We start from the raw sequence: 12,221 nt of genomic DNA, 5'->3' as shown, positions 1-12,221 counted from the left end.
CATTTCATCAACTGAGAGTTTTTGCTGTGAAATAGAGTAAAATTGTTACTTTTTTGGACATTCTATGGCAAACATTACCAGACTTTTCAGGAGTCCTGTTTTTAATAGGAATGTTTTAAAATCAAGTTTGAAGACTATGCTATTTTAGGAATACAGTACACACAACAACTGTCTATGTTATAATGCAGCCTTTGCCAGTCAAAGTGTCCTCCAGACACTTGCTTCATTTGGCCATGCCAGCCAAGGAAGTGATGAAGATGTATTCCAGTATGTTTACAGGACGCCAAGGATATGTAAACTTTGACTGGACACCGAATATTCCTTCAGCCTATTAGATTACAACTTGCTAAATTTGTTTTGATATCTCTGTTCAACCATTAGTTTTTCCTGGCAGCAGTTTAATAAGAATAGTCTCTTCTATTTCCCTGATATTTAACAAACTGTTATGTTTGTAGGATGCTTCTTTTGTAGTCCGCTTACACAAATCTCCCAATGTTTACATAATCATTTCTCTTTGGAGGAAAAAGAAAAAAACAAGAAGAAAATTTTGAAGTAGATGTTCCTTGTTCCTTCAAGTAATGATCTACAGGTTTATAGTGAAACTTGGTGGTTTGTTAGAACAGAAAAAATGAATTAAGTTTTAATCATTGTTTTTTATTCTTACATAAAGAACATTTAAACATATTACTGTTTGAATTGTCACAAAAACTGCATAAAGCTCTTGAAAAAGTGGATATATCTTTCTATACTTCAATGAAAGGACAAGAGCAAAAGAAATCATCACCACTTTGCAACCACAAAATTCCAACAAAAGTAGTTATGGTCAAAAAAGAAGGTCGAAATAAGGTATGCTTTTGAAGGTTTAATTAAAAGCAATTTTAAGTTTTATTCAATTATGGTGGGTAGTATCCTATTGAACTTCCACTGAGCAGTACATCCTTCCAGTGTAGGAATACAGGATATGTTTTTGGTGAAAGCTTTGACAAGGCACAAAAAAGAAGGTTAATTTTCTTTCTGGAGACCATCACTTGCACAACAACAGCACTCGCACATGCCACAGCCACTCATGAACAAGTGCCAGTATATCTGACTATTTGCAGATTCTGGTCTAGGTAGGCATACCACAGATTAAATCAACTCTACAAAATAGATAGGTTGACAACACCTGTGTATTAGTCCAACAAGTCAAGCCAGGAGAAACACAGGGAGCCAGATGTTTGGGGCCTTGCTTACTACGCGAGCAAGGCCCCAAACCCTGAACTCCTTTCCTTGCTTACAGTCCCAAGCAGAAATCAATATTCAGCAGGAGTAAGAACAGCAAAACAGAAGGGCTGGAATTATTACTGGAAATCTCCCACAACCTTTGGAGAAGGAATTCGTTTTAAACAAAAGATACAAACACCAGAATAAACAGATGGAAGAAAAAGCCAATTCAAAACTCTCTTAAGAACAAAGACAGGGAAAGAAAGCTACCTGCCTAAAGTGTATTATTTAAGAAGTAAAGGTAGAAGGCAGTAGAAGACAGGAGGGCCTGGCGTGCTCTGGTCCATGGGGTCACGAAGAGTCGGACACGACTAAACGACTAAACACACACACAAAGTTTTAATGTTTTAAATTAGCTGTAAGATTGTCAGTCTATCCTATGTTTAGGAATGCATACAGTTCTTATACCTACCAGTCTGCTGAAATGAAATACAGTGATGCCTCGTTTGACGACGTTAATTCGTTCCAGCAAAATCGCTGTAGAGCGAAAACGTCAAACGATATTAAAAAACCCATTGAAACGCATTGAAAACCGTTCAGTGCATTCCAGTGGGCTGAATACCTGCTTGTCCAGCTAAGATCCTCCATACGGCGGCCATTTTCGGTGCCTGTATAGCGAGGAATCCATCCTAGAAAACAGCGGGGGGGCATTTTGAAAGTCAGCGGCCATTTTGAAACCCGACAATTAGCTGTTTCCTGATCGTTGTAAAGCAAAAAATCAGTTCCCAAAACAGGGAACTGATCAACATGAAGCGAAAAAACCCAATCGTGATCGTTTTTGCAATCGCAAAAACTTCAACGTAAAGCAGATTCGTTGTTAAATGGGGTAATTGTCCAGCGGGGCACGACTACTGATTACATGTGGTAGATCTCTTTTATAGCAATATGTATTTAATACGGCTTGAATTTTGTTTCAGGGTCGATTTTTCTATGCCTGTGAGGCTCCTAAAGCTGATCGGTGTGATTTTTTTAAGTGGGTAGAAGATGTGCACTCTGGGCAGGTACTACAGTGTAGGCCTAGCGTTGCATTTCATGATGTGAAGAGCATTGGAACCTACCTGAGAGGTCAAAAAATCCCCCTCTATGAAGAATGTCAGCTTTTGATGAGGTGCGTTCGAATGCTGAATAAAGTATAATACAGCTACATATTTTGCGTGGAAGTGGAACTACTGTAAGAACCCAGTCTTATGTTTGAGGAAGTGGACTTCTTCATGAGACAGCCCACATTAAAATATAGCAGTTTGTCTTTAAGGTGCCACAATATTTTTGTCTCTCCCCCCACCCCCATGTATAAGCATGCTTGATGATCTTTCATCACTTACAGTGGGCAGAGAAGAGTTACAGAGAATGGTTACAGTTGGCAGAGAAGAGCAAGTTGCAAAAGGACACTGTTCAGTTTCATATGCAGACTTTTCAAATGCAGTTGCAAATGCAGCAGTTCTTAACAAATACAGTATGACACTTGAACTTCAAAACAGGGTTCAAAGATCAAGACACTAGCTGTTTTGCCTCAATTTAACATTTATGTTAACATGTAGCACAGAGAACAGCTGCATTCAAGAACACATTTGCAAAGCATCTTCATAGCATGAAAACAGTTGTTTTAATCCATTTATATTGATGAATAGTTTAGCAATGCCCTTTTGTTACTTTTCACTTTTGAAGCTTTTTTGTATTAATAGTTTTATGTGTTATTAGTTCATGCATCTCAGTTTTTCATAGATCTCTGTGTTAGTCTTAGAGTAAGCTGCCTTGAGTATTTATGTCATAAATTTTTATTCCTGATGCTATCATTTTATCCAGAAAAGCCTTTGACGTTCAACGAAGACAATTTGGTAAGCTGAAGAAATTTAATATTGCAAAAACAAACTATGACTGTGAATCAAAAAGCAGATTATATCTTAAATTGAACCGAAAGGAGTCCTCCTCTGTGTACAGCAAAGGTTAGTTAATTCTGTTATTGCTGTAAAACCAGGCAAAATGCATATACTGTAAAGCAATTTGTAGTAAAGAGAAGAAAGTGAATAAAGGAGAAACAGTTCTTGAAAGTGCTTCATTTTGTTGAAGTCTTAATAGATTTAGGCACTTCTAAGAACTGCTTCTCCACTGAGCATTGGTTGCTGTCAGTGCCTTTTCTTTCCCTTTTTATTTTGAAATACACCCATAACCAGGATTTTTCATATGAAATACTCTGTGTTTCCATATTTGCTTTTGCAGGATGTTGATTTGAAGAGGGAAGGATTGCCACTCCTTGTAATCCACAAGCTGATGTATAATTCATATGTGGATTTTTATTTAAAGGTGTTGTAATATGATGAATATCACCTGTTGCTAGTGAGATGAAACTATGTAGCCAATAGTATTTAGTATTTAATTTTTAAAGACTATTTTTTCTGTTGCATGTGGTTTAAAAAGTATTATTCTGTTCTTTTCATAGCATAAAAGATGCAACAGATCTTTATTAACTTCAGGTGTCAACCTAATGTTAATGACCCACAGGCTATGCCTCAGTCTATTTAGGCAGTAGGGAGAGAGACTAAATGTTATTAATTATTGTATTTTATGCTGCTTACATTTCTGGGAATTTTTTAAAGCTCAGATCCACCTCTGGTGGAGGATATACTCAATTGCAACCTTCTATCTGGGATATACCTCTAAAGATTTGGAACCAGATCTTCAGTTCCATCTCTACAGAAAGAAGAAAAGTGAACTTTACTTTTGAAATGCTCTTTTGTTCCCTAGTCTGCTTCTGCCTCAAAGCTTGTTTGGTAGACAATTGTAGTAGAGATAAGCATGAAACACAGTTTGGCCACGTTTGGTGCTGCACCTGCACAGGTGTTATGCAGGTACCACACACTCCCCTCTCCTGCCTTCTCTGTGTACTCACCCATTTCCTGGTCAATGTGTGCTTCCCTTCCTGCCTCCCCAGTGCTACTGCCCATTCATAGATTGCAGCATATGCTTCTCTCCTCTGCCTTCTCCACCAGCCAGCCTCTCAGATGAGGAGGCAGAGCAGGGAAGCACACAGCACAGTCTTTAAATGGGCAGCTGCCAGAGGAGGCAGAGGAGAGAAGCATGCACTGCAATCTGTAAGTAGGCCGTGCCGTAAAAGCGAGCTTCCTAAGGATCTGCTTTTACACGGAACAGAGAGGTGTCCGGAATGATCAGTTCCTTATCAGGTAAAACTGGGTCCTTTAATTTTACCCTAGGCAACTGTTTCACCCCTTCTCCCAAGTCTGATCCAAATTAAATAAAGAACAAAACACTTACATGAGTTCTAGGAGATCTAATCATCTTAGTACTCTTTAATATATAGGACCCTAAATTGGTAGCATGAACGTGGCCTGATTAAACACATCAATTTAAAGTAGCCAATTAACTGGTGTAGCTTAGGGTCTATCCAAGAAACCAATTTTCAGACAGTTAGACTTTTTATATTTTATTAGAAAAATAGAAATTAGTAAATGAATTTAAATAAGCATAATAAGACATATCAACATAATCAATTATTTCCAAAAACCCCAGCCATCACCACAAGGCATTTTCCTCTATAAAAACCAAAATAATAAACAGCTAACTACATTTTAGAACAGAGATCTGTCTTACTGTTAGTTTGAAAAATAAAAGTTCATTCAGAGCTTTTCCTCTGGAATTCATTCCTCCTTGCTGGAATTTTCTCATTGTGTTCGGGCAGACGTCCAGGCTGTCTCTCTGTCCATCTTCTAGGCTGTCTTCTCTCGTCTCTCTCTCTTAAGTCAAGAAGTTATGTCCTTGTTCCGTCTGGGCTGAGATTGTTGCCTGGCGACGAGATAACGGTCACCTTGTTCTTCATAACTTTTTTCTTCTACTGAAAAAGAAACTGACCTTGGCCATTCTTAATCTCTCTAACTCGCACCTGGTCACAAATGGATTTCTAACTTAACTTTGCTCCTATAAAAATAAATCTCTATTCAACTTTCCTAAGCAAATTCATGACAGGCAGTTACACTGGGGAGTTTGGGAGAGGAACATGCGCCACCCAGGGAATAGACGAGCGTGCAGAGGAGGCAGAAGAGGGGAATGTGTGGTGCCCACGTAACACCTATGCAGCTGTGGTGCCAAACTTGGCCGAACCACTGAACTGTTGTTTGTGCCCATCTCTAATTTGTAACAAAGTTATACAGGCTGTTTGCATCTACATTTTTAATTCAAAGCTCTGTCATCAATTTTAGAAGCCAAACATCAAAGAATATCACATAGAGTTCTTTTTAATGGGGGGGGGGTGAGAATACTGCTATGAGGACACATCATAGCAGTAGACTCCACACCCACCCTGCTGTGCATGCCCTCATTTGAATGTCCATAGGGAAAATCCACACCTGGTATTGCTATGAAGATAGTGGAGTAGACGAGAACCCACCTTGTATTCCACTTTGAACTTATTGAGAGTAAAGGCAGAATATAAATATTAATAAAAAGATGCTTCTGAAGGGCTCCTTACAGAAATTTAAATGAGCTCATGTTAAATATAAACAACTTCCCTGTATCTCACTCTGTCTGTGTTAGTCAGCTGCAGAATTCATGGAACATATACTGAAAGCACCCAAAGTCACTTGTTGTCTTCTCTGTCCAGTTGGTCTAGCCATTTTCAAGTGTATGGATCCATACTAAACTAACTGAAGAATTAATATGTCATTATGTTAACACTAATCCTTTGTTGTTCTGTAGGGAGTTTTTTCGCTTGCAATGACTGATTCAGTTAAAATTATTTGAAAATTAGTTTTCACGTTGCTATGTATTACCCATTATTTTCTGTCCAAATCTTCTATTTTCTTGTTTGACTTCTTCAATAAAACAGTTTGTTTTCCATTAGTACAAAATTGAAATATCACGTACAGCATGAATTAAACCTTGTTAGAAAGTTCTGCAACTTGAATAGCAATCTTGAGTATATACAATTAATTAATTAAACATAAGTTTTGAAGAATAAACCGAAAAAAGAAAGAAAAATAATGGGACAAATAACTTCTTTTCTTCCAAGGAGCTATTTCAGATTTCTTTTCATCACTGAGGAAGCTAACAATTTGATGCACCTTACCAAGACCTCTTTACTATGTTGACAGATGATCTTTGGGTTGTTTCCAAGACGCTAACCTTTGAACCCTTGGACACTTTCATTGCATGCAGTGTTTTCTTTGGACCATCCTCTACTAATGAGGTGGAGTTGGAGCTGCTCAAAGGTTACAGCCCTTCAAATTGGTGTTCAAATAGTAAGTTTGTTCTAAAGATTGTTTTTCAGTAAGTATCTTAGAACGTATGATTCCAACCAGAGGTTATTTTTTTATTGGATGAGTACTTTTGAGAATAAAAGGTTAAAGTTTTGGATAGGCTAATGTGCTCATTGTTTACCAAAATGTTTTGATAATTTACCTTCAATAATCTTGTGTATTGAACAGAGAATTACCTGTTATCATATTTTTTGTGTGGTTGCACAGTTTATAAATATCCTGGAACTTCTGTATAATGATCATACATAATTAATTACAGATTCATTTACCATTTGGACTTTTTCTATGATTATTAGTGGGCAGGTTTAATTTGGGTTGTATGGTGTATTGGAAACCCAGTTGGTGGACTGAGGAGCTGAGAAATTTAATGTGCCCTAAAAAAATGGGCAGAATATAAAACATTAGCTGCTGTCATTATGTTCTGTTGTAAATGAAATAGGTTTGCGTGAAAAACTCATGCACACACACACACACACACAGAGAGAGAGAGAGAGAGAGAGAGAGAGAGAGAAGGATTAGAAAGCAAACTATGATGTCTTGAGGGGCCAGATGCTTGGGTGTAAATAGATTTTAATTTCACAGCACAGTAAAGGCAACATTGGCACCAATCAGTGTTCCAAAGGCAGGGAGCATTAAAAAAAGTTAATTGATGATTGCAGCAACTCCCCTATAAAAATAAGTGTTTTTTTTTAGTTTGATGGAAGTGCGTTATAGAGGGTTTATAGAATTAGCATGGATTATGCCTTGTCTAGTTTGGCTCTAATTTATTTTGTACAGTTTTCTGTATTTGGATTAACTTGTTAACTCCTGTTTCTTATAATGTTTACCCTAGTGATTGTTCATGCATTGCTAGTGTGTAATGCTAGTGCTGAACTCACAACTCTGAGGAATATAGAAGAAAATTTCAGTTCAGCCACTTTACCAATAATGCAGCATCTACTCACAAAGTATGTATTTTTGCTGTTTATATTTCTGTGTAGTTTTTAAGAATATCTATAGACTGTGCCATGCTTTTAGAAGTAGGAACATTGATGTTTTTCTGCATGATATGAATATTGCAGACTAATATCCCTCTAGGATACAAAAGCCAAGACTATGGAAACAGAAGTGAAATCTCATCAAAAATGTATAATTTGCCCTTGTTCTGTTTTCCAGGTCTTTTAAACTATGGCAATTAAATTACACTGGAATGTATCTTTTTGCAGTATTTATTTATACTCGGATAGATGGAAAACTAAATTAATGGTATATCTAGAATATTGTGATTTTTTAAAAAATTATATAAATAAAATGTTCTTTTGTTTAATATTTTACCCACTCTTTAACTTAAAACGTTCCCAGAGTGTCTTAAAAAGACCAGAAAAAAAGGCAATCCCTGTTCCCCCAGGTTTACGGTCAATTTCTGTAGTAAAATTTTCTGCAAAATTGGTCAAAGTCACTTGGTACTTCATGCTGAAATTTCTGTAATACAGTTTCAACCTACAGAATTGGCTACTGCAGGTTGTGATGTTATTCTGTTTGTAGTTATTTTTAAGAAAAATAAGATTCTCTGATTAATGCAAAGAATTCCACACGCAGTGGGTTGCATGCTCCACTGCCCAAACTGAGGCTGGTAGACATGATCAGATGTTGGTGCATACTGTCTCTCCTTTCAGTCTCTTATGTTGCCCCAACTTAGTCTAGAGCTTGTGGTATCAGCTCTCTTTTGCCCTTAACCCACTCGTTTCTCTTTTGTCTGTTTTTGCCACTATATTTCCTGCACTTCTTTGTCTATCTTTTGTTTAAAAAGAATCTTTCTTTTCAGTCCTCTTTACTTAGCCTTTTTTCTGCCTCCCTCCTCCACTCTCATGTGTCTGACAAGGAAAAGTGGTGATCTCAAAAATAAAAGAACAAATACGCAGATCAAAACTTGTATTGAAATGGCTTAGTTTTCTTGTGTCCAAATGATGCTTCTTGCTTGACTACACAAACAGCCTCTGTAGCTCTCAGATTGGTGCTGTGGCAAAAACTGTTTTCTGCTCATAAAAAGCAAGAATTAATACTGAATGTTAGTATGAAAGTTTTCCAGTTTCAGAGCCGGCAGACCTTGTGCTTGCATTCTTTCAACTGAGAAAAAAAATTAAAAAGATTCACCAAAGGAGGGCAATTAGCAAGTACTGTCACTATTCTGAATTCCTTAGTGACTGCTGCTCCTCATATCTGAAATTTTGAATCATCATCCATACTTGACATGTTGCCTTTAATGCAAATTTCTATTATACACACCAAACATCTTGAACTAGTTATAGGGAAGGAGATGCAGAAATGGAAGACTGTTTAGATTACAAGCCAAATTTGAAATGTGAATCACAAAGAAAGGTCACAATGTATTTTCAAAATGGGAATTGGTATATTTAGTAGCGGAAATAACAATTGTTTGAATCTCTTTATTAGAAACCTTTAATATAGATGTAATTTAATTATTCAGCAGTATGATTTTGAATATATATCATGGTACCCTCTTTTGTATTTTTTAGGAATTTCAAAGATGTATCTTCCAGTGATAGAGTCAACAAACAAAAATTTAAACCACCAGCCTTAAATACAAATACAGTAATATCTGGAATTCTGAATCCAGAAACTATTATGAATCTCGCAAACAAGATGATTGAGACATTTCAGCTGAATAATGATCAGGCCACAGCATTGATTCAGATAGGTGCCATGATGGCATCACAGAATGTTAATACAGAAGTAGAGAAGCATGTCCTTCCTATAACCATAATTCATGGTAAATTATTTTATATGAATTAAATATTTTGGCCAGAATCCTTTTTGGTATTTACATGAATGGAACTGCATCTACAGAAGCTGCCACAGTGACCAGATTAGGTGTCTTTAATGCACCGGATCATGTACAACCAGCACCTTATCGGATTATTAGAATAGAAGCAGTAGAAGAGTAGAAGCATCTTCCACAGTTGGAGGTCTGCACATGCATAAATACTGAACAGCAAACTGGCATTCATTTCTACTGCTGTTCATTCAAGTCCTTATTTTGAGTGGACTATCCTTAAGGACTTGTCCTCCGTCTGTTTGACATTGTTCATCTCTTCTCATTCTCAAAAAATGTTTCTCTAGATAGATTTTTCTCTATATTTGTCTTCTGTATATATCTAATCTTTTTAAATATACTGGACATCCAGAGAAAAGAAGGAACAAGTGCAGAAACCCAAAGCTCATCAAAGCTCTTTCAGATTACTAAACTTTGGTTCACCGTGACGAAACTTGACTGTTCTTTCAAGTGAGAACTCAAAATCATAGTCTTTAATCTTCCTCTTTTTAGAAGAGTAGCTACAGGATCTGTTGGGAGATCAATGTCAACAATGCATCAAAGAAGTCTGATTATTATTTTCTGACAGTTTTCTTGATTTGGACAGTTCAGCTCAGCAGAAGATTTCAACTGGTTATGCACAGCATGCCTGTCAAACACAAATGAAATCTGCTGATGGGATCCAAGAGATACGTACTTCCAAGCTTGAAATTCATTCCATTAGTAAAATGTTTGGTATATCTATAAAGGGCTGGAATCTAGCTACTGTTTTAGATTCATGTTGGCCTACTGTCTGCTAATTTTAGTAGTGCTTGGCCACTTTATTATTTTACTTCTTAATTGCTTATCATTTTAATATAACTGGGTTGTGCAGCTTTTCATAGTGGAAGGTGCCTTCCAGAAGAATATGAGGATTATAAACACATTTGGGCATTGCTTGTGCAATGACAGCACCTTGTTGGCTGATCCCTGCAATTCAGAGGCACCACCAGATTGCTTCTGACACAAACAAATCCATGACTTGATACATTGGTGCCTTGACTTATGAACTTAATCTGTATTGGAACAGTGGCTGTAAGTCAAAACGTTCGTAGCTCAAAGCACCATTTCCCATAGGAATGCACTGGAAACCGATTAATCCATTCCAGCCAAATAAATAAATAAATAAGAAAAGAAAGAAAATACAAGTTCCATGCTGGGACTGCAAAAAAAAAAATCACCAAAAACAAAACAACACTAACCCTCAATCCCCCCCCCAACAAAACAAAAACTTTTTTTTAAAAAAAAGGTAAGCCTCCTCAGCCTCCCGGGCTTCCACTGCCGTGGCACCAGGCCCGTGCAGGGGTGCAGGAAGGCCGGGAAGGGGCTGGGAAGGATCCGGGAGGGCAAGGTGGGGTGGTTTGACCCTCCCGGACCCTTCCCAGCCTTCCTGCACCCCTGGACGGGCCCAAAACCGCCACCCCCTTGTCCTCCCAGACCCTTCCCAGCCTTCCTGCACCCCCATGCGGGGCCACCAGGGCCGAAATCGCCATCCCCGTAGCCCTCCGGGACTCTACCTGGCCTTCCTCCACCACCTTTTCCTAACTGTTGGGGTGAAAGAGCTACTGAGAAGCAGCTTCTTTCGCCACCTACAGTTAGAAATTTGAATTGCCTGCCTTTTTCCCCTGCCATTTTCCATTCGTAGGTCACGCTGTCAAAGCTCTAGCCGCAAGTCAAAGCAAAATTTTGCAGCCAGAGCTGTCCGTAAGTCAAATTGTTCATAGGTCAGGGCGTTCGTAAGTCAAGGCACCACTGTACATGGCAAGGGATTTATGTGCATTGTTTTTGGCTTATGTTGAGTTTCTCATGTGTCTATCCATTAAAGCTTTGCATGATTTGAAATGAAATCTGATTCTGTTGATAATTTCTGTGTTTCTTTGTTGATCCCCAGGTGTGTTTGGATCTGGAAAAAGCTATTTGCTGGCTGTTGTTATCTTATTCCTGGTTCAGATCTTTGAAACCAGTGAAGCAACTAATGGTAAAATTTCAGTGCCATGGAAAGTACTAATTTCCTCTTCTACAAATGTGGCTGTAGACAGAGTGTTGCTGTGGTAAGTAATTTGTTGCAGATTTCTCTCTGTACTGCTTTGCTACAGTAACATAGTTGCATTGTTTAACTGTGTTTGAGGCGTAATCCTTTGCTTTTACTGTACTGTACTAAATAATCCAGTGCAATTTGTAGTGCAAAACTGACATCTCATTCTCTGTTTAGCAGGCAAAGACCTAATTTGGGAAATTAAAAAAAACTTTTTAAATTAACTTACATATTTTCTACACTGTACAGTCTAGTAGTGTGCCACTACTCTGGCTGGTTTCCCGCATAACCATAAACATAATGAAATCATATATCCCCTCCCAATCCCCCAATAATATTAAAAACAATTCAGAGAAGAAACAAGATGGCGACCATGGGTAGACAACAATACATGTTAAAAAGAAAAAGAAAATCATACAGATAACAATTACAAAGGGAAAATGTCCTGAAATGCCTTTCTGAAACGTTTTACAGGTATACTAAAATATTTATGAAATGTGAGGGGGTGTACTCACTTCTGTGATATCCTGTATGTGTTTTCTTGAATGTAGGCACCTGGTGCATGTACACAAGCAGAGCATTCCATAAAGAGGCAGCCACCACGAAGAAGGCCTGGCCCCTAGTCATGAACGTCCTGGCCTCCATCGGGGTGGCTTCCTGCAGCATCAAAGCCTGGAAGGTGCAGATGATATGGGTGGTAGATCTTTGGGAGAGGAACTCTGAGAGGTGCTTAGGTCCCAAATCATTTGGGGCTTTATATGTCAACATAAGTACCTTGAATTTAGCATGGAAGCTTACAGGCAGC

At 38.0% G+C, this 12,221-nt stretch overlaps 1 protein-coding gene across 1 annotated transcript in view; it reads left to right on the top strand.

Annotated features, from left to right (window-relative positions):
- Nucleotides 1-12,221, top strand: part of ZGRF1 (zinc finger GRF-type containing 1) — a 50,214-nt gene that overhangs the window by 23,523 nt on the left and 14,470 nt on the right. Inside the window, exons 16-22 of the mRNA XM_078376651.1 lie at nt 671-846; nt 2,181-2,371; nt 3,067-3,206; nt 6,366-6,512; nt 7,363-7,477; nt 9,047-9,300; nt 11,273-11,432. Coding sequence (XP_078232777.1) covers nt 671-846; nt 2,181-2,371; nt 3,067-3,206; nt 6,366-6,512; nt 7,363-7,477; nt 9,047-9,300; nt 11,273-11,432 — 1,183 coding nt within the window. The remainder of the gene's footprint in view (nt 1-670; nt 847-2,180; nt 2,372-3,066; nt 3,207-6,365; nt 6,513-7,362; nt 7,478-9,046; nt 9,301-11,272; nt 11,433-12,221) is intronic.

This window comes from Pogona vitticeps, chromosome 5 (assembly GCF_051106095.1).
Source record: "Pogona vitticeps strain Pit_001003342236 chromosome 5, PviZW2.1, whole genome shotgun sequence".
Classification (NCBI taxonomy): domain Eukaryota; kingdom Metazoa; phylum Chordata; class Lepidosauria; order Squamata; family Agamidae; genus Pogona; species Pogona vitticeps.
Note: the sequence above shows the minus strand (reverse complement) of the source record. Positions and strands in the feature narration are given on the sequence as shown.